The following is a 23590-nucleotide window of genomic DNA, read 5'->3' on the forward strand; positions in this document are numbered from 1 at the left end:
TATTTTTGCAGTACTTCTGAGTTGTACTTCTTCAGAAGAATATAATATGTTCCAAATGTGTACAACAGAATTATAATTCAGAACCTTTGTACTGAATTTGCAGTAAATAACAGTTAAATTAACTTAATTTAAGTTCCTGGTAATCATTTGTCAGAGGCAAAATACCAACTTAGGGATTCATAGTGTGCAAGTTGCCTAATGAAAGTTGTGATCTTGGAGCTATTTTAAATATTTTGAACTAATTTCTATATTTCAGAAGATATGTTTGTTCCCTGACATGCTAAAGCATGCCAGTGGAAAGAAACACAAGTCTGAGAAAACTAGCAACTTTATGATGGCGTTGTTTATATTCTGAAAAATATGCATCAGGATAATTCCATTTATGTTTCAGATGTTTTTAATATGTTTTCTTCTAAGACAAACAGACTTTTGAGCCTATTCCCACAGTTTGCATACTGTGAACGTACATAGTTCTCTAGCTTCTTTGCAATCTTAATGTAGATACACTGCTATCCTTCCTGGGAATAACTGGGAAGCATGAACATTTTAAACTAATGAATCCATCTTTAAATTCCATGTACTGGAATATCACTCTCCTCAGAAGGGTTTTTTTGAGTATATGGTTTGTCCAGTTCCTCACTCTGGATCATGGAGTTAAATCACTGTAGTAAACTTCGGTACAGATGATGTTGTGTGGTATGGACTATGGATTTATACTTCTTTATCTGATGTATCTGAATTTCCACATGTCTCTGGGGTATAAAATCCCTGCACCCCGCCATAGCAGGTCTTAAAAAATCTGTGTTAGCCATGTATAAAAACAGCCTCTCTTTAATTTGCTCAGCTTCACAGCTAAAGATGTAGCTGTAGATAGCACTACAGAGTTAAAGCAGTTCATCAAATAGAATACAGGTACTCATGCTAGGGATTCCCAGTGGAAATGAGCAGCATTTCATTACCAACTAAAACTGGTAACATGAAGCTTTCTGTTACTCCATCATATCCAAGATACTTCTGTAAAGTATTTGAAACACACCATCTTTTTTTCATCACAAAGGGAGATGGTTCTCTAAATTTCTGATGTTTCTTGAAATTAGTACTTGTTCTGCCTGCATCAGTTGTACAGATAATAAGGAAATGTACATGTATAATTATTTGTTTCAAGAAAGTAATTTTGTGATAGCAGAAAGAATTTACACAGTTTGAGTCAAGCTAGTATTTTTTTTTTATTCAACTTTCAGTTGTCCAGGATAGTCCCCAGATGCATTTATTTGCATTAGTTTGTAATGTCTGCTTGTTTTTCAGAATAATGTAAAAACCTATCAAATTTTGCATAAAAAGCAGGAAAAATAAAATTTATTTCAAAAACTGTAATTTTCTCCAAAAAGTATAGTTTTCTCTTAGCTGAAATACTGAAATATAAATAGTGTGCTATCCTGCAGAAAGCAGGGAAAGAAGTCAAAAAGTGCTTAAGAAGCTTTCATAGCTACGGCGGTAAATAAACTATATATATAGATATAAACAAATTAATGCCTTTTCTCTCTGGAACCTCAGCTTTTGTAAGTTAGGTAATTGTTCTGGATTTCTACCATGCTTGAAATACTTAATTTGGATTAAGTACTCTCTGACATAGTACTTCACCTAGCATTACCCCATTCAGTCTTTTGAGTTCATAATAGAGAAAAGAGTAAAGGTGCAGTATGTGGTCATTGTCTAAAGTGACAGTGCTGCTTTGGATAAAAAACAACTTTTATTTCTGTCAAGAAGTTAAATGTCTGTTGCTTCTCGTTCCAATTCTGCTTCTTTTTCTGATGAGCCTTCCCAGACACAAAAATGTTCAAACATAAACAAAAAGAGAGACCTTTTTTCTTCTTAATTTTTTTTCCTGTCTGTTTTTCTTTAACCTGATATGCTTACAAATCAAGAGCTTTTCAGGATGCTGTACAGACAATTTTAAAGTTAAGGAGATTCTTCAATGAGATGACAAACACTTGTTTCTGCTATTTGTATTGTTTAAGTCTTTTAATCTATTTTTCCTTTTGTCAGTTCATAGAGTCTATATTAGATTTTAAGTATTGTCATAACCATTTATTATAAAAACCCCAGATGTTTAAGAAATAGACAAATCCGTTGGGGTTTGGGAAAAATAGAGAAAACACTGGGTTTCTTATGAGTTCAGTTCAATTCCCCACTCTCTTTTAAAGAAGTAACACACTTGGCTCTGCTCCCAGCATGATCTGATCAAGAAATGAACATGGTTTTTACCTAATGATCAGTTTCTGGATAGATGAATGCATACTGTGCATAAATCAGAAAATGGGAAATGATATTAATATGCCTAGTCATGTAGAAAAGTCCTGTTTTCTAGAGGCATGCTCATCAGTAATTTCATTTTCTGTTTCTTCTACCATTATACAGACTTACTATCAATTTAACTAGATCCAAGTGTACTGCAGCACTGGACCTGTAAGAGAAGCCCTGTGGGTTTTTCCCAGGGGAGTGCCTTCTGAGCTTCTGCTTTGGCTGGGTGGCACAGAGGTTAGCAAGTGAGTGCTTGGTGTCTTCCACAAGCAGTTATCCCATGATGGAGGTTGACTCCATCTCATTAACACATTCTTCAGCAACGCTGAAATGAGTGATTTTCTGCCATAAAGGTGTAACAGTTCTATAACCAATCCATAGGGTAAATAAAGAAAAGTTCATCTTGATCTGAATTTTTCCAGGATCACTCATAACTTTTAGTACAGATACCTCCCTCTTGATATTGTCAGCAAATCTGCAGCATTAACAAGCTATACAATGTGATTATTTATTGTCCCTGCCCTTATATTTCATTTATGGAAAGGTAAACATGATAAATGAGACAGAAATAAATATTTTTCAATGAAAAGGAAGAAATAGTACAGTTTTATAGTTGTAACCATTGTCTAATATCTGGTCAAGTATTTAATATGCTACATCTTTAAAAACCTGAATTTTACAGGGCTTTGAATGTTGCTAATTTATCCATAGTTGGGAAGTTTACTCTTGTAATAATTATTGAGTTTTTAATTAAAAATTACTATCCTGAAAAAACATAAACAGTGAAGTATATATTAGGGGTTTTCTTCCTGATCGATCACAAATCCTTATTGTTACAGATTGTGTAAATGTGTATTTATTTTCCTAATCTGATGCAGGTATCAAACCAGATGAGTTTATGAATAATAAGAAATCACATGAAGTGCAGGTGATGTCAGAGCTGGTAGACGGCATAGCAAATTATTGTGGGATAAAGCAGGTAAGAAAGCATTTCTTACTTTGTTTTACCAGATACCTTCCGAGTTATTCTCCTTGTTGTGTGCAAATACATCACTTTGATATTCTGTCACTGCTGTTCTTATTTTTCCTGTACATAATCGGACCTAAAGAGCTGTTGGGGCCAAACTGAAGGACAATTTTGTTTACAAATTTATTGTTCCAAAGGAACTGCCTTTCAGTGACTCATAATCACTCATGAGTAATTTTAAAAAGTTATGATCGTCTTCTATGTGCTGAGCAGCTAAAAACTGTTCTGCTTTTTGGACCAGTCCTGCATTGTTTGTCAGTATTATATTGCTGACAGTTTTGCACATGTGTCAGTAGGAGAGCTGCCTTGTGTCATGCACACAAGGCTGTCACACAAGAGACCAAGGCAGAATATCTTGACAAATTTTGAAAGCGCCTCTTATTCTGACGCAAGATTTAAATTATTGCCTATTGTTTAATACTGTTCACCTTTATTTAATATGGATTGAGAGCTGTAAATTAGAAATCTAGTTAGGATGTTTTAGTTTGAAGAGAGACCAAATTAAGCAGAGATTTAGGTAAGAGTGTACATTAAATACATTTGGTAGAACATGTATGAGGCCTGGACACCCAACACCATTATCCCAAGCAATTACTGCATGAATTCGCTGTTTCATACATCAGATGCTAGGTTTATCTTTGGGTGGTGAAGAATTGCAAGATTCCTTTCTCAAATTTGATTGTAACTTAAAACTTTTTTTAATAGAATCTGTTGACTAAACACAAGCCCCCCAACAATACTTCACATTCTTGAGTAGTATGTTTCACATCTTTTTAGACAAAATGCACAAATACCATTTCCTCAGTTTACATACATAAGCTTTTTTGTAAGCTTTTTCAGTGTTAAACCTTATGTTAGATTCCATACCTTAGGCCCATCTTGTGGTAAGGCCAAAGTTTCAGGTGAGCTGAGTTTGTTTATTCATGTTAATCTCTCTAATGCAGATAACTGGCCAACGTAGCTTCATCCTTGCTTTAAACTGGAGGTGGCTCGGGGCTCTCAACTGACATTTGATTCCTTTCTACATCTGAGCTGTGCTTGCTTTCCATGCAAGGGGCTGTAACTGTAAATGGAGACTTACATCCTCCAGGCTAATATTCATTCCCACAAAGATTTGGGGAGAACAAGCTGTATTTGTTTAAAACCAAAGGTTAATAAGGTAGCTGCCCAGATTTTATGGTGAGGGTATTTTCTCTGACTACTCTTTTTTGTAAGTAAATATGTTTGAGTATAGTTTAAAATTAATGTAGTGGTAGCATCCCAAGTTGCTGTTGCTCCCACCACAGGGAAAGCCCCAAAACTTGGATTCAGCTCTGTATTGCTGAAGCTGAACTTTGCTGAGGAGGTTATTTGGCTCAGACTGAGTTTAATTTAGGTAAGTAAATGATGCTGTACTCTTGCTAGATTTGGGTCAGGCCTTTGTGGCATCCTTGGAAACAGAGATCAAAATTCTCTAGTCCTGACCATCTGTTTTGTGAGGAGCAGCTGATGAAGACAAAGTTTTAGGCAGTGTTCTTACAATGGGGATTGTCAAGTAAATAGAGAGCTTTAATTAAGGCCAAACATTACTGGGTGAGACACAGTTTGTGAGCATCTGTGATCACTTACAGCGATGGAAGGCAGGCTCTCCAGCAGCCCTTTAAGAGCCAGCCACAGTGACAAGCGTGGGTGCCCTCCACAGCCCCAAAGGGTGTGCTCTGTAGAGAATAGAAATACACCAGCAGCACATTTGTGAATGTCTTGTATTCTGTCATAAGCATGTTTTTTTTGCCTTGTTTACCTTTTGTTTTAGGCAAATATTAGTTGTTTAAGTCTTGAAGACTTTCATATACTAAAAAATATGTAGGAGGGTATAGTATGCTTACAGTGCAGTAGCAACTGGTTTCTGCATTTGCTGGAAAGTGGCATTTCAATTAGGATTTTCACTGAGATTTAAATAGTTCCCCTGAGATTCAGGAATGAAAGGAAAGCAAAAGCACTGTTTAGAAAATTTAAAAAGTAAACAATCTTAATAACTTAACTGAAGTTTCAATGTAACTGGTTACTAATAAAATCACAAACCAATCCTTACTAAGTATCTGTTAATATGCTGCAATTTCATCCGGGGATTAATACTTTTATCAGGTAGCTTGGAGTATCTCTATATGTGGGATTATTTTCTGTCAACTTTTTTTAAAAAATAGAACATTAAATGAAAAATATTATTGCAGTGTATCACTAAATATGAAATGCTGACTGCTCTATAATAACCTTTTTCCATTTTACTCATACACTATAACAGTATTTATTTGTGCAAAGTTACAAATACCTAATATATGAAAAGAGGTTTTCTGTTACTTTGCAAAAAAAATAAAAGCCTCCTTGTCAGTCTTTAAAATGCAACCCCTTTTGGTTTTGTTTTCTTTCAGCTTAAAAAAAAAAGTAGAAATTCTAAATTTTTAGGAGTTTTTCCTTATTGATTTTTTCCATCCTTCTTGCAAAACAAATATATGTGGCATTTAATTAAAAATCTAGAGCCATGAAAACACAGCACATGTTTTACAAGAGCACATGTCCTGAGGGTGTTTCTTTCAGATATTATCAAACTGACAGTTTGAAAAATGCCCTCCATTTCACCTCCATACCCATGTTGTATAATGGGTGGCAGAGGATATTGCTCTCTGTTAGTATCTTATAATGTACAATGGTAAATAGTAAAATACAAATAAAAGCAAAAATTTTATTACCACTATAAACACTTCTAGGTTTATGATTTTAATTTAAACATTAAAGCAATATAATGAAATGGCTTTTTTTGTTTGCTGACCCTTTTAAGCACTGTTCCTATCATATAAGTGGAACTTTTTTTTTTAAAGAAGTACTTGATTAAACTCTGAAAAGAAGCCAGTGCTGACTCCTCTTTGCTTAAGCACACATTTGTTTTATTTAATATATTGGTCAAAGTTTTCCTTGGAAATTGCAGTATGTGCAGCAAGACTTGGGAGTGTATAATGTAAGGATGATATAATTCTGCATTCAGCATCCATTAAATTTGTGATTTGGTGCTGGAAAATGTTGGAATGCTTGATTGTGCCAGAAACTGTGTTTCAACATAGGACCCAACTCACTGTGTACAAGACCTTTGGAGTTTATTATATCATGGAAATTTCATTTTAAAGGTTCATGCTTGACAGATATACTATGGATTGCATATTACCTTTCCCTATGTAATCAATGGAAGGTAAAGTAGGGAATAATTTAATTCAGTTTATTTTGTTTAGTGCACGACCATTGCTTGCTATTTTTAGTCAGCTTTTCCTTTTGTTTAAATCCCAGTGCTGATTTAAATGCATTACTATTTTCAATTTACTTGAGAAACTTTCTGCAAGCTGCAGCTGGTCTCTACAGCCACTAGGGGTCACACTTAGGAATTAGTCACTACCCCTCTCTTGGGTCCAAAAGCTGCTTTTTACTGAAAAAATTCAGAACTTGAAGTGGAGGTGTGCATATCCTACATCAGTGATATCTGTTAAAAATAAAGGAGAGGGTGAAATGATTCCTTCAACACTTCTATTTCATTTCAAATGACAGAAACACGGAGTGGATCATGTTGCAAGGAACGACAGTGGGTCACCTGGTCCAACCTCACTGCTCAAGCAGGGTCATCCTAGAGCACAGGCACAGGATGTTGTCCAGATTATTTCTTAATATCTCCATTAAGGGAGACTCCACAACCTTTCTGGACAATCTGTTCCAGTGCTCAGTCACCTGCACAGTAAAGAAGTTCTTCCTCATATTCAGGTGGAATTTCCTGTGCATCTGTTTCTACCTGTTGCCTCTTGTCCTCTTGCTTGGCACCACCGAGAAGAGCCTGAAAACATTGTCTTAACACCCTCCCTTCACTTACACTTTCAGTTATCTCCTTTCAAAGCTGAACAGGCCCAGCTCCCTCAGCCTTTCTTCATAAGAGACGTGCTCCAGTCCCCTCATAATCTTTGTTGCCCACTGCTTGATGTGCTCCAGGAGCTCCATGTCTCTCCTGTGCTGAGGTGCCCAGCACCAGGCACAGAACTCTAGGTGTGGCCTCACTAGGGCTCAGTAGAGCAGAATATTGGTGATAAATGTGACAAATAAATGACATTTCAAAAAGTATGCTTAAGTGAATAAATAAATAATGAATAAATCTTTCTTTCTCATTGAGTAAGAATATTGTTGTATTGAATATAAAAAACTATGCAGTTGAGTTTAAGATGCATCAATGTAGTGTATGCTGAAATTTAAGTAGCAGTATCAGTATAAGCTTTCTTATGACCATATGACAGACCAACAAAACATAGATGTTCTTGAATCAAACACTTCCAGGAACTTCTACAAAGAAGTCATTATACCTAGTCAATATTATTTTTGGTAGATGACTGGACAGAAGTGAACATTATAATTTTCTTTCCTTAGAGAAGTGTCACTCTTCCAATTCTTATAAAATATTTGTGTGATGTATTTATTACATATTAAAATATACATTATATAAAGCTGTGATTATGTACTGAAAGGTCTCAGGTTACTCTTGTTTCTGCTAACACTTTGTAAGGGTATTTCCTTCCTCAGTTACATCAGTCACTGAACTAACACATGGTATCAGCTATGAAACAAATTAAACTGGTACCTATTACTCCTGCCTCCATAATGGGCAATGGAAATTACATGTGGCTTTATGAGCCCCTTTGTTTATTAGAAAAGCATCCTCATGTTAAACAAAGCTGTATGGATTGTTTTCACAGAATTAGAAAGCAGAACAAACAAGCATTCTGACATAAAAGAGTATCAATATCACCCATCTTTAGGTCAGATCTGGAGGGATTAAATTAAGCACTGAAACTAAAGATGCTTTTTGCTGTACACCCACTGCTTGTAGGCTCCTCAGGGTGGGAATTAGGTGCCTAAAGCTGAATGCTGTAAACTGTTTATTTGCTAACTCTGACCCAGTTTAGCAAGGGCAGGTGGAATTGCTGATGGTTTATGTTGTGGGGTTTTTTTGGCAGAAGAAAGGTCTGTGTAAAAAAATGTACTGAAAGTATTACAAGAAGCAGGGCATGTGAATTGCAAGAACATTGCAGTGTCTATTCTCTGGAGCACATCAGTTAAGACTTAATTCAGTGTTTTAAAGTCAGAAGGTGTACCAACAAAGCAAAAGAACTAAGTGCACTGAGGAGCATGATACTAATAAGGTAACTATTCAATCCATGCTTAAATTTTTAGGGAATAATTTTGCACTTGAAGTGTGCCTTGTTGCTCATTAATATAGCAATTTTCTTTTCCTTTATTTTTTCTCCATTATCTAGGTGATTGATATAGGTTCTGGGAAGGGCTACCTGAGTTCCTTTTTGTCCATGCAATATAACTTAAAGGTTTATGGCATTGACTCCTCAAGCTCCAACACAAATGGTGCTCATGAAAGAAACAGAAAATTGAAGAAACACTGGAGAGCATATCAGAGTCGAGGAAAAGAAAGCCTCAAAAGCCAGAGTTTGGAAATGGCAAATGACAGGCCAGTGGAAAATGAAATTAATTGTAAAACAATCAATGAAGAGCTCTTACATAATGCCAACAGTCTTCAAAATCAGGACCAAGTGATTATCCAAGATTTAGTTCCTTCTTGTGGTTTCACAGAAATGGCTACACTAAAAACCAACACAGAAACTGAAGCTGATTTAGTGACTGAAACACAATCTCATGAGAACAAACTTTCTGAAGAGGTTCTTGCTATTCTAAATGTTCTTCCTGTTGATGCTGTAGAAGATTTTTCTTCATCTCATTGTAACTGTGGGGAGCTCGGTGAAGAGGAAAAAGTACAAAGAAAAATGACATCTCTCAAGACTAAAGCAAGAAAGTCAAGTGAATCGAACCTGTACTTTCCACTGACCTCTTGTATCACTGCAGAAACAGAGCTCAGTGACATCATTACAGATCTCCAGGTTATTTTACTCTAAATATTTACTGTATTTAGATTGTCTGTTGTCTTTATATTGCCATTTTAATATGTACATGTTTGCTGAGTGTGCATAGAGTACTATCTCTGGTGTAAATTAATATTCTGACCCAATAATGGTTTTTAGCCAGGTAGCAGAAGTATGTCTACCAGACAAAGATTATATTTCTATTTTGATATATGTGTTGGGGTTTTTTTTAATCAGTCTTTAGAATTTATGAGGTAGATAATAATCAGCTGTCAATGTTAACAACATATTCAGTTATTTTACGACTGTCATTATAGATAAAATCTATTATGAACTTATTATTTAACAGGTAGATGTATATATTAAGCATTGGGGTTTCAATTTTCCTAAAAGTTCTTACTTTTTCAAGTTATGTATTTTTATACTTAACATCATACTGGAAAGGCAGGAGAATTTATTGTGTATAGTACTCAAGATGAAGATTTTGTAAAGAATTATTTTATTTTTACTTTACAGAATTACTTTAAGTTCATTTAGTAATTTACTAGCTGGCAAAGTTTGTGTCTACACAAACAAGCCCAAGTTCAGCTGTCAGTGGCAGAAGTCTAGAAACTCTGAGGTTGTATGTTTAGTTTTTATGCCTGAACTAACATACGTTGATTCAGTCTTTTATGGAATGATAAAAACTTCTCTGTGTTCAGTAGTAACCGAAATATTTTATTCCAGGGTGTAATAATCTCTGTTTCAAGAGCATAGGATTGTGCTGACGGCTCTATAACTTGAGCTATAAATGCAGCTGAGTATCTGAGAACATGTGGAGCAAGCTCATGTCTGTCTGCAAAAGACACCCTGAGCAGCAGGGTTTGTTGACGAAGCATATGCCTATACATTTGCACAGCTGGATTTTGTATCCTCTTAGTGTGTAATTTGTAAAATGTTAAAGGTGGAAGAAATCCTATATCACTGCCTTTCTTGATATAAAAAAATACTGTCAAGGAACATGAAAGAGGAAAGCAGAAGTTTTACTGTTTCAGACATGAATGCATTATGTAATACAAATGGATGAGAGTGTCAGATAAAATCACGATTATAGAAAGGTATCTCAATTGAGTGACCCTGGCCTAATTTCTTGTTAACCTGGAAAAGTGAAGGCTCTGAAGAGGCTTTATAGCACCTCCCAGTACCTAAATGGGACCTTACAGGAAGGCTGGAGAGAGAATTTTTAAGAGGGCATGTAATGATAAAACAAGGGGGAATGGCCTTAAGATGAAGGAGGGTAGATTTAGATTAGGTAGATATTAAAGGGAAATTCTTTGCTGTAAGGGTGGAAAAAATTGGAATTTTTCCACTGTAAGGGTGGAAATAATTGGAAATTACACTGGAAAAAAATTGCCTAAAGAAGTTGTGGATGCCACTAGAAGTGCTGAAGGCCATGTTGGATGAGGCTTTGAGGAACCTGGTCTAGTGGGGGAGGGGGGGTGGAACTAGGTGATCTCTAAGGTCCTTTTCAACCCTAATGACTTTTTGATACTATGAGTAATAAATATGTCTGGAATTCAAAGCAACACCATGTTTGCCATGTGGATGCCAACTAATAATGTCAGAAGGGAAATATCTTGTTATGAATGGTGAGAAGAGAGAGAATTTTCATGGAGAAATGGAGGAAAAAGCAAAGTTGCAGAAAAAAGGAAAATAGGAAATAGAATAGACAGAAGAGCAGAGCATCTGAAGCTGAAGTTCTTACTTTGTGCTGTGAAGGAGAATGCCCATTTGTTGTTGAATAGTAGCAGGCATACTGCAAAACTGTCAGTACTGCTGTTTGGGAAATAACAAAGCTGCTCTTCACCTTATTTAGGAAGTTGGTTTGATTTTTAAACCTTAGATAGGTCCAGCCAGATTTAAAGCAAAGAATCTTTACTAATAATAGCAGTGGTACTAATAACAAGAACTGGAAACATAGGAAAGACCAGGGAAGATGGTCTGTGCTCAGTAAACATGTAAATATTCCATGCAGCTGTGTTACTCATAGTCTTGAACTTCTGCATCATGGCCAGATTTCACCATATTTTCTTATCACTGAAGAGCTTTGATTAGCATTGAAAAATTCTAGAACAGAACAGCAGGAGTCCTCATGGAGTTGGGTATTTCTACCTTACAGCTCACTATCTGCACCACATTTGGGTTTTGGAGTTTGTTTTTTATATGTACTCTTTCAGTTGATGAGGAGATGATTTATTGTTGCCTTTTTTTTTTTTTTTTTTTCTTCTTCTTCTTAGGACTGTATGATGGTGGGTCTACATACATGTGGAGATCTTGCTGCAAATACACTACGAATTTTTACTGCCAAGCCTGAAATCAAAGCCGTTTGCAGTGTGGGCTGCTGCTACCATCTGTTGTCAGAACAGTTTGAAAACCAAGAAGGTAATTCTGAGCTTAACTTGTGGCTGCCAGTTTGCATGTTAAGAGTATTATATTTTTTTATTAATAACCTCCTTATGTTTGTTCCTTTCCAGTGGCTTATTTAATACTTTTTTTATTTACTTTATGAGGATCATTCACTCCCAGATGAATTGTTGCTTTTCTGTTATGCTCACGTTCCTAATATTTCTACCGAGATTAGGGACGTAAGTGCATAGTGTTTTTTATGTGGTTATAACTACAGCTGGTTTTATTTCACTAACTCACTTTGAAATGTATAGACTCTTTTAGTCCACTATGTTTCCATCCTTTTGAAATATTTTGTACCAGATTTTGTACTCAGCTGTCTGCATGCAACATCCAATTATGTTAAATTATGCATATACAACAATGAGCAGAATTAAGATTTTGTAATGTAAGGTAATACTCAAAAAAACAGTCATCTGGGTGCTGTGCCAGTCTTTGCCCATCATGAAACAGTACATATATGAGTTTTTCTTGGGAAGATAACATGAAAATTATTTGAGGATTCAGAATATAGGCAAATTTCCCTACAAATGGGAGGGAGGGAATTTTGGTTTTGAGAGAAAGTTGGTATTTTTACTTGAAATTGTGTATATGAAAAAAATTTGAGGAACTGGCTTTCCTGAGACAAGTGGTACATAGCTGAGGTGTCTAATGACATGCTGACCTGATCATCCTGACATGCTACAACCTGATTATCATATTAGTAAGTCTGAGAAAGGGGTGGCTTGGTAAGGTTTACTTTAGTTATTTCAGGGAACTTCACAGACACGAATGCATGTGGGACCCTGGTATTGCTCTTTAAGAGTTAGCTGCTTAAGTAGTCACAGCACAGCTCCACACTAACCATGACACATGCTAGCTCTTCTTACTTTAATAATCTTTTCATGTTGTTTTTAATTAACTCTGCAACTGTTTTAAGATGGTTTTTTTCAGTGTATTAGTCATAGTAATTTCAAAATTCTTCAGCTCACTCCAAAAGCAAAGGAAAATACAATTGAAATTTCTGTGCTACAGAAATGCATTTTGAGAAAAAATATACAATTACTTTTGCATCAGAGTTTTAAGAAATTAAAAACTTTCCAGGTACTTCTCATTAAGTCTGCAAAGAGGACATGGCTTCCTGTGCTAGCTGTATAGGATTACTTTTTGCAGACCAGTGCCTAAACTCAGACACCCCCAAAGGATCGGGCATGATAACCTTTTCAGAGTTCAAACAAACAGATATCTGTGCATGGTTAGAAGAGATACTACAGTTTCATAGCAGTATGGAAATGAAGTCAAATTGTGTGTTGGATTGATTTTATTCTGCTTGAAGGACAAAATTATTCTCAGAGGAGAACATTTGGACATAACAAAAGGAAATTACAGTATACTTTTTTTTGGGAAAGAATATATATATATTGTCCTAGTAATGCTCTAAATAATAATTTTTTTTTACTATTACTATGAGAGTGCATATTCTAAAATGTATAATGCTGTTCCATTCCCCTACTAAGTCATCTACCATATGGCTTGTTCTTAAATGTGGAGTGAAGGGCTAAGAGAACAAGAACTGACAATATCCGAGTTAAGATTTCTTCAAATGGAAAATGGGAAAGAATTCAGACTGTATCTTGTGTCTGCATTTCCTGTGCATGCACTTCAAACTGGCAAAGCATTCTGGAGGATGCTAGGGAACTCTGTTGCTTATCAGATGGTATCAGTCCAACAATTCAAGCGGTAAGCGAACTCCGCTTGCAGCTGTCGGAAACAAGTGGATTTTAATACTGCTTCCAGAATGGACCAAATCGTAGCATTTAAGTAGTAAGTAACTTCTGAAGGTCATCTAGACCAGATCATGGCACAAAGCAGGGCCAACTTAGATCATTTCAGTCAGGGTCTTGTCCATTCATGTTTTGAGTATCTCCAAGGACAGTGATTTAGTAGCCCATTTCAATGTTTACTCTCACCATGGATTTCTTTCCTTCATGTCCATTCAGGGTTTGTGCATTGCTATTGTGCATTGTTTATTGTCTTTTTATTTTGCACTGCACTGCCAAGAATAGTACAGCTTAATCCTTTTTGTTGTCTTTCCTTTAGGAAAACAGCAGTTAGATCCCTTTTTTACCTTCTCTGCAGCTCTCCCGCCACCAATAAATTCATTTCAGTCATTATGGTGGGCTGAAGAGCCCGAAGAAGCACTGCAGATACTCTCACAAGTGCAAAAATGAGAGAATAATCACATCCCTTAATCTGCAGGCTTCGCTGTCAAGTTTCGGATTACTGTCAATTTTCTACCTATTTTAGAATGTACCTGTCTGAGTCGTATCTTTCCAATTTGTCTATAAAGATACTAAGGAAACCTTTCTGAAAGACTTCATAAAATCAAGATTAACTATGACTCTGCTGTCCCCTAGTTCACAGAGCCAGTCACTGCCTTACAGAAGGCAGTAGTTTGTCAGTGTCTGCTGAATTCCTACCAGCTATTGTCAACCTTCTTATTCTTCATGGGCCTGGGCATGGTTTCCAGGAAAATGTGCTCCATAAACTTGTTGAGACTATCTGAGTTTATTCAGGTGAAGGTGGGTGTGGTTTTCACCTGTTTCCTGTAATCATGACCTGTCAAAGATGATAGAGTATGGTCTTCATGGGGCACCAGTGAGTTATGTGGTCCTGAAATGCATCCCATCTGGCCACATGCAGTTGTGTGTTTCTGGTTGGCCTGTGTGTTACTTCAGCCAATATAATCTCTGCTGTAGATAGTCCTTCGCTGGCCCAGGCTCTGACACTGAACTCAGGAAAGCTACTGGCTACTGTGCTGACATCAGTCAGAGATGGCAGAGACATGTAGGTGCTTGGTGTGGAGTGCCGCATCCTCACCACGAATCCTTGGCCCAAATACCTCAGCCCCGGCTAGCTCTCCGATGGGGTGAGTAGGGCAGCAGGAAGCACCCCCCGCTGGACCCAGCTGGGCTTTGGAGAGTGCTTCGTGGGTTCTGAGGGCACCGCAGATCCCACCAGCGATGAAGAAGGAGAGACTCCTGTTTTGGGCTAACTCCAAAGTTTACTGTGACCCAGAAGGGTCCAACAGCACACGAACACAGCCAGCCAACAAGAGCACCCAAGAGGTGCTTGCAACAAGTTATATACGAGGAGGGAGAGGAACCAACCAGCCAATGGGAAGACATTAGGGAGTGGCTCTTGTAGGGATTGACATATGAGGGAACCAGTGAGGGATAGACAGGGGAGGGGCCCCAGGCCCTCATCCAATCACCCAGCATCCTGCATGGACGTTTCTAGAGGTAGGGGAAGGGACATCGAGTGACGGACAAGGCACCTGGGAGGGGACAGGAATGACTATGCAGTTTTTAGTTGACTGACACATGAGGTAGGGTGGGAAAACTAGGGGCAAACCGAAAGGAATATGGGGGTACATTGGAACAAACCATTACAGAATGAAAATGTAATAAAACATGAAAATGCAACTCCACAGTGGAGAGACTAGTTTGAATATTAGGAGGCAGGTTTAGAGCTCCATCTCTGCAATGACGGATCTTCTGAAGAAACAAAGAGAATTGGGCAGAATTTGCTGCCGCACAGGAAATTACTGACTCATTTGAAATCAGTCCAGTAAGCAAGGGCTTGCCTGCGAGGACACAGTGGGAAGTTTTGTTATAAAGCATTGACTAAGCAGCCTCAAAGTTTTACAAAATCTGTTTTTAAAATATCATTCGTCCTCTTTAAAAGCTTTTTTTATTCTCTTGAGGTGTGCACTCTTATAGTCAGGGTTGTGGCAAGTCCACCTCAAAGCTCCTGCCCCCAGAGTAACATATTTTCCATCTTTGCTGTTTCGTTAATGTAAACTCAGAGGGTTGTTCTCATAAGCACAGATGAAGCAGAGGAGCCAGCTCACAGAGGAGCTGCAATGGACTTCTGGTTGCCATAATTTGGTATGGCTGGACAGTAGGTTCTTTGGCACTTAAGATTTAATACCAAGGTCAGTCTTGTTTGAGGCCAGTGAAAAATTTCTTTTACACATCATATTAACTGGAATTAACTGGTATTCATAGGAATAAAATTTACCTGTTATAATGCCTAACATAGTGTTTATAAGTCTGGGGTGTTGGGTTGACAAAATATCAACAAAATGTTACTATGGTGTTTTTGTTGGACTACTGAATTATCTTGGTTATCACAAGTTTGGGATTTTTTTTTTTTCTGATATGACTTCAGTGAATAATGCATTGGATTTCTCACATACTGTAAAAATAGTACAGATATTGCAAGATTGGTTGATTCCGTTTGCTGTTGGACCTGCTGTGAATACTTAATGAGCATTTCTGATGAAAGTATGTGCCGCAATCACAATCTTGAAAAATAATACAATCAGTATACAGTGTCCTTCTATGTGTCTCTAAATAAGCTGAATTAATCTGAAAATTTTTGTAATGGGACCACATTTTCAATTATGCTGGGAATAATTTTGAACTGTTATGATAACGAAAGACTTTGCTTTGACTTATTAGTAGCTAAAACAACCAAGAATTGCTGTGTAACATCAGATTTCAACTCAGTTTTAAAAAGTTGAAGCCAATGTCTTTTAACACCTGTCTTTAAATTTCACTGCTGTTATAAGCAGTATGAAATTCTAAGATTCATTTAATAAGAAATAATATGACAGCTCTTGGAAAATTATAAGTAGTTTTACTGTGGTTCTCTCTAAGGAGAATTGTCTGTTTATGTAGAGATTTTTGTATGGATAAAATATATATATATAGCCATTAGTATAATTGATTCCTTTGGGGGTTTTCTTCTCTGTTACTGCATTGGGTAGTCAATTACATCAGAGTAGAAGGGATTTTATTATTTATCAGAAACATTTTACATAAACCTATTTACATAGTGAGCTATTATGTCAGTTTTTCTGGGGAAAAAATCACTTTACTAATGATTTTTAGGTTAAAACAAACTCTGTGTCTCTGTTCAGGAGATACTCTTAACATTTTTGGGAGCTGCTTTGTCTTACATTCAGCTAACATATTTTTGGGGCAATGTACCAGCTAGTCTGTGATTATCCCTAAATAGAGAAAAACTGAAAATCCAACATATTTTGAAAAAGATTTTGCTTTCCTTGAAAAGGAATTTGGGTTTCTGTGTTCTGATTCTCTTATTTCCATCCTCCATATTACCAAATACATCAGTACCAGTCTATAAACCAGTGAAATTCTTCAGTATTATATCCTCTGTTTTGAGGAAAAAACACATGAATGTTGCTCTTGCTCTGTAGCTACTGTTAAGACCCACCACAGAGATGGGATAACTGAGATTCTTTTTAATATATCCCTTGGGGCAGAATAGAGTGAAATGAATTACAGGTATATATATAAGAGTGTGTGTTTGTGGAGGTATATGTATTTTAGAACAATTTGGTTGCAATAGAAATGTAGCCATTTTGGTTATTATCTATAGTAATATGACATTATAAAAGCATGAAAATATCACTGAAGAAAATAGACAAGGAAGAAAAAGAAACTTTAAGAGTAGCTAGCAGATCGAAAAGATATCATCACCCATTATTTTTGCACTTCAGGAGCACTTTGCACTTCCAGTGTCCATTGGTTCAAGTGACGGTCAATTCTAGATCCATCAGGGGTGGGGGAAGCCATGAAACAAACACTTCAAGAGTTAAGGTGGCACACTTAGGTTCAGGTGGAAATGCCCAGGTACCTCCCCTATTGGGGGGAAGTTTTAACACTTCAGATCATGTGGAGTCCTCAACAAATATGGTCACAGCACTAAGCCTGACAGAGTTCAAGAAGTGTTTGGGAAATGCTGTCAAGCACCTGGTGTGATCCTTGGGGATGGTGCTGTGCAGGCCTAAGAGGTGATCATGATGATCCTTTGGGTCCTTTCCAACTCAGCATATTCTTTGATTCTGCAATTTGAAATAAGAGATAGGTGTAGTTGTATAGATACACTCAGTGATAGCTATCTGATAGAAGCTCTTTTTGAGGTTGATGTAAGTACAACAAAATATAAACTCCAGATTGTGTAAGGATTTCCAAAGTCAGGTCACTGATGGGTAGAGAAGTCCTAACGCCCTCCAAGAAGCTTTGGAAGGTAGCTTCTTAATAAGGCACTCTGGAAGAAGTCAGCAAAGCAGACTTGTGAAACATGGGAAAGCCTTGAGTAAGGTGGATTCAGAGGACAAATACTACAAAACTGAATTTTTTAAAGGATTACTTCCAGAAACATTATGGCTTTGTATCTGTTCCACTCAAATATAAAAGATTGCTCACTGTTTCAGGGTATTAGAGTACAGATGATTTATGTGTAACCTAGGTATATTTTCAAAGATATTCCACGGCCAATGTCTTAAAATAGCTACCACTGGTACCATGGCAACACAGGAAAACACTTCCAAGCAACAGATCAAAAAGCTTAATTTCCTTCCCAAGGTATCTTTAGATATTGCTGTATAGGGAACCCTTCCATGTATTTGTGACACAGCTAACTAGTCACTAAACCCCAGATGTTTTCTATAAAAATTGATTCTGAAAAAAATATGAAACTTGAAAAAATACTAATAAGGTAAGCTTTACCGATGCTAAATGAAAGTATTACCTATTGAAATTATTATGGTATTTTTCATTAATTAATGTAGCAAGACTGTACTAAAACCTGAAACCATCTTACATTTGTATTTTTCTCAGTGTGTAGAAATTACGCGGTTAAAATTGAGAATGCCGAAGTTTTAATGCACATAATTAAAACATACTCTAGGTTTGGGTTTTGGAAATTATTTTGGTGACAGCTAATTCTGTTTCCTGGAATTAGAGAGCATTTTTCTTCCCCACTACCCTCTGCTTCCCCCAGCAAAATACTGCTTGTTCAGGGGACTTTTTTTGAAAAATACAAATTTAAGGAACAGTGAATTACATCTTTCCCATGAAGGCAAAAGCCAATTTAGTAGTTAATCTGTTTTGTTTGGAATAACAGAAGTAGACTGAAAATCTACAATGTTGTGGAAGATAGAGGCTATGGAGGATCTGAAAAAGGTTATTTGTGTTTTAGTACTACTTTGATGTAGTTTACAATATATACAAGGAAGCAAAGTAGGGTGTATGTGAAAAAAAATGAGGAGGGTAATAAAGATTAATTTCCACTGAAAAATCTCAGAGGAAAAAATGCTATTTCAATAAATTGAATTACATAATCAGCCAAAAGCAGCCATTAGGTTTAGGGTTGGGATTCTAAGATTCCCACAAAGCCTACAGCTCCAGGGACACCAGGGCTGGAAAAGGCATGCCAAGAGGAACATGATGCTGCACAAACATTTTTGCCTTCACACCTTTATGATCTGGCTTATCCCATGGGACTTAAGTCAGGCTTATTTTTCCCAGTAATGTTAAAGATTGTTGGTCCTGTTGTTTTATAAAGACCATATTTTACTTTAAAGCTTTTTGAAGTAAAATTTTAATATTAGCACACTAAAAATTGTAGTATTATTCTTAGACATGAAAATCTATGGACGGCGTAATATTAAAGGTATTGGAGAACCCTGTCCCATTCTCTTGAACTTCCTTGTCATCATTTGTGCACATACGGACACAATGTGTCATCATTTGTGTACATACACATTGAGCTATATAAGATGTGCAGTGTCAAATACATTCTCTTGAACTTCCTTGTCATCATTTGTTCACATACAGAGTGAAAAGGATTTTACCTTTATCTTACTTGTATTGCCTTATATTTTTTTATAAATACCATATCAATTAAAAAATGTTTATGCTTTGTTGTGATATTTGCAGCATTTTATTAAATGCGTGATTCAGTCTTTTTTAGAAGTTGGGTTAGAGGTAAATCCTTGCTATTTAACTAATATCTTCTGATATTAAACACCATTATAGCTGCAGTTCAGCTCACCGAATGATTATGCAAAATCTCCCATTTTATTAACTGTTCATAGAAGGAACTCTGTCTGATTGGCTACTCTGTAGTGAATTAAAATGTGAGTGCTTCATGCGCTGTTGGACACTTGAACTGTTTCCTGTGAAATGTTCCGTGGAATAGTTAAAATATACTTTAAATGTTTCTTGAATATTTTTTGAGATTTGTACAGTTTAGAACAGCTGTCGTGTTGTTAGATAGAAGCACAATAAGGTATTTAGTGAGCTATATAATATTAAGTATATCTTAAATAGTTGCGGGCATTAAAAGAATTTGTAGTCTTTTAAAATGTAGCTTGTAAATATATGAACATTATAGCAATATATTAATCCTAAAATTTTTTAAAGTGTGCTTAACAGCAGACTAGATGTGAAAAAATTAATAGAATTTAAAGCAATACTGTACATGTGTGGTCAACTTTTGAATTATACGAAAACTTTCTTTCTAACTTAAAGCATTCGTTTCCCTCTCTTTTTCTCCTACTTTACAGTTTCAGTAATTTAAATGAAGATGGTGCATTGATTGATAATCTTCCAAAGATTACCTGAATTATGCATGAATACAGTGCACTGATACTGAGATTGTAGCTCCCAGGGTAGTAACTTTAACTTGAATGAATGATTAGTTTGCCTAGAGGACAAGATATAAATTGGAAGGGATTTGCTTGAAAAGATCAAGGATTTAATCTTTCTAACTCAGTTCGCAAATTTTTATTTCAAAATATTTTAACAGTGATATTAGAAAGACATATATGAGAAGCATACAATAGGAACTGTCAGTCACTGTTTTCTTGCATTCAATAAGTTCTTACTGCCATCCTTGCAGCAGAAATATCCATATATTCTATGTACTCCATAATTAGACTTGAAGTTAATTAGTATTTTAGAGCTTGTCATGAGGCACTTACAAATTCTTATTACATTCCTAGTGCTGAAACCACTTGCAATCTGGTCAAATTGCATCTTTATTTCTAAAAAATCTTCTTTCTCCTTTTGCTAATAATGCTAATAATTAAAATCCTATTCTTAAATCATGGTTCTCAAACCAGTATTTGGCCCCTAAGCGCCTCTGATGTTCCTCAGGGTTAAAAGGAGGGCAAAGTGTGATGTTGCCTGCAGAGGTTTCTTGCCTGCTTGCTGTTAGTCTCTAGTGGTCAGCTGAGACTGGGCACTTCTGCAGGAAAGCCAAAGGCTTTCCCTCCCTCCCATGAGTTGTAGGGAGGGTTCTTTTTTGGCTTTTTTTTTCTTTGCTTAACTTTTGCAGAGTGAATTCTGCTTATATGTATATATCTCCAACTGTTGGTAAATTTTCTGCTGTCCCCTCTTTTTAACCCCATTATATCATTTATTCTGAAATATGCCCCAGTCACCTTCCTGTGCTAAAAAGCTAGGATCTCGGCCAATTTGTATTTTTTTTTTAAGAAAGCAGTAAATCTTACTCACTGATCTAAAAATCAGCTGACGTGTTAAAGAAAACTCTAAACTTTTAGAGTTTATGTACATTTAGACGTGACTATTAAGAACATCTATAAAGTAATCTCTGTACCAGTTTTCCCACACTTGCATTTGTGTTAAATATGAATAATTGCCTTGTTATTCAAAATACAAATGATGCTGAAACTGAGAACAGATTGTGATGCAAATGCTTCTTGGTGTTTTGAAGAAACAGCAAGAGCCTTTGCAGCTGCTCTTTTCTGGAAAACAAACATTCTGCCTTACATCAGAATGTTGTTTCAGAATTGGAATAAACAAATACATACTGTTCTGTGTGATATCTGAAAGATGTTTGGGATAGAATAAGAAGACAGTGAGAAGTGGTACTGAAGCCTGGCTGTATGGAATCACTGCTTGGCTTACATCTTGTGATTCATGTCATGGTGAAGGTTGCCATGAGTATTTGCAAACTTTTCTCTTGTCCCTTTGACTGTTTTTTCAGCGGAGTTTTGTAAAGGACACTCACTTTAAAATTGTTTTGGAAAATGTGAAAAGACCAGAAATTCAGCATAAACCAAAAACATCTGTTATAGTGAAAACATGTTTTTTGTAGCACCACCACAAGGTCTGGTACTGTATGAGAACATGTTTCTACTATATTACCTACTGTTCATCTTGCTCAACCATTGTGTATTCTGTAAGAGGAAAAGCTGTGCCTTTTTTATCCTCCATATTGCAGAATGCCACAACCAAGTCTGGGGATTTCCTATGTGTCAGTACTTGAAGAACAAAGGCTGGTGCTGTGGTCGCAATGCTAGGATGTCAGCATGCTTGGTATGGTTCCCCTTCCTTTCGTTTCCTACTGAGAGCTTTGTCCAGATGTTACAGGATTCATTGTTTTTGGCTGCTGATCCTGAAGCCATGACTTCAATCCAAGAATCTACAGGATAGCATCATTAATGTTGTAAGCATGATGTATTATATATAAAAAAATAGTATTTACCTTCCAGCTTTATATATTTTATACTTGCTGAAGGCATGAAAAAATGAGCATTGCTAGAAATGTATTTTAAGAGTGGACAGAAAGGCCAAAACTTTGCTGAAACCTAAACAAGGTAACCCCTCAGGATAATAGTTCTTAGCCAAGGACTTAGCGAGAAACAAGGTAATTGTAGAAGGATTGCAATCAGTAACTCCCTCAATGCCCTCATGATTCATAATGTTGAATGTTCTAGCTGTTTAAAACCTGAACAACCCTGCCTATTCCAAACATTGGAGGAGCTCTAAAAATCCATGTAGCTTAAGAGTCTGGAAACATCTTTTTAACATTCCACCAAGAGATAAAGTACTTTTAGAGACTTAGCCTTATCAAGATGGTATGATGAGCTGTTGTCTAATTTGAAAAAACAGGTACTGAAAATGTTTGCCACTGTTTGAGTTAAAAGACCACTATTCCTTCCCTCTATTAATTTTTAATTTATGGTATCCAGATAAATCACATCAGGTTGTGTCTAGGCTCTGCTGCTGCCTCTATACCTCCATTACAGAGAACAGTATAGACTGAAGACTCAGTGTGGACTAATGTATTGAGGTTATGTAAACTTGAACTACCATGATAATTAAATGCTGTCAGGAGAAAATATAGGAGGACAGTTGTTTAGGATCCATGAGGCTTAAATGTGTTACCCTTGGCAAAGTAAAAGAAAAGAATTGTTCATTTTAGAGATGTAGCTGTAAAACTCAGCAGAAGAAAAGTGCTTTCTAAAGGGAATTGCCTTTTCTCTTTTGCTTGTTGGTGTTATACAATACCAGTCCTTCCTCAGCTGACACATTAGCTGTTTCCTATTCTATTTCTTTTGGAAAGAAAAAGGTTGGGCTGTTTTTTAGGAGTGGTAGGAAGATAAATTTTATAACCAAATGACCCCCAAGAGAGTACTGATCATGCTAAATATATCTATTTTAGATTTCTCACAAATCACAGAAATCTGGCAATTAAAAACTTTTTGTTTGAATATTCACAAAAGGCAAAGAGTTCTCCTGTGTAACTACATACTTCTGTTATGTCTGTAATTGTCTATATGCATTTTTCATTACTAGGATTTTCCTTGCCATGTAGGATGTACAAGGGAGCCAGCACAGAACCACTAAGCACCCACATTTCTTGGCCTAATGGGTGGTTAGCAGAAAGTCTGCTGAGAATGACACTCAAAGTTTAAATTGGTTGAATTGGCAAGGGCCAGACGTCTTGGGCAAGAGTTCCAGCTTCAGAGCCTTACAATATATCTTGGAACCCATATCCATCTCCTCAGCAGCAGCAGATAGATGCTGCTGTGAGAGCATACACAGCAAAAGGCAAACCTAATAGTTGGCCAAAGCCATGAATGTAGGAACTGCAATTATGTGGACTGTGTTTGAAATACAAGATTAGTGTGAAAGTGTGAAATACAAGATCAGTTCTATAACAAGGAGAAGGAGTGGGTGATTGTGTAACAGGCAGTCTTATTTACTGTAGTGAAGTT

General features: G+C 36.5%; 1 protein-coding gene across 6 annotated transcripts in view; it reads left to right on the forward strand.

Moving 5' to 3' along the window:
• METTL25 (methyltransferase like 25) overlaps positions 1-23590 on the forward strand; it is a 65603-nt gene that overhangs the window by 5260 nt on the left and 36753 nt on the right. For all 6 annotated transcript variants that reach the window (XR_014951745.1, XM_085568218.1, XM_085568220.1 and 3 more), the window contains exons 3-6: positions 3180-3280; positions 8647-9279; positions 11538-11682; positions 21811-21905. Coding sequence is in view for 5 of the 6 variants with exons in the window: in XM_085568218.1 (XP_085424344.1) it covers positions 3180-3280; positions 8647-9279; positions 11538-11682; positions 21811-21905 (974 nt within the window). In the remaining variant the exon portion in view is untranslated. The remainder of the gene's footprint in view (positions 1-3179; positions 3281-8646; positions 9280-11537; positions 11683-21810; positions 21906-23590) is intronic.

This window comes from Lonchura striata, chromosome 1A (genome assembly GCF_050655825.1).
Source record: "Lonchura striata isolate lonStrDom1 chromosome 1A, ASM5065582v1, whole genome shotgun sequence".
Classification (NCBI taxonomy): Eukaryota; Metazoa; Chordata; class Aves; order Passeriformes; family Estrildidae; genus Lonchura; species Lonchura striata.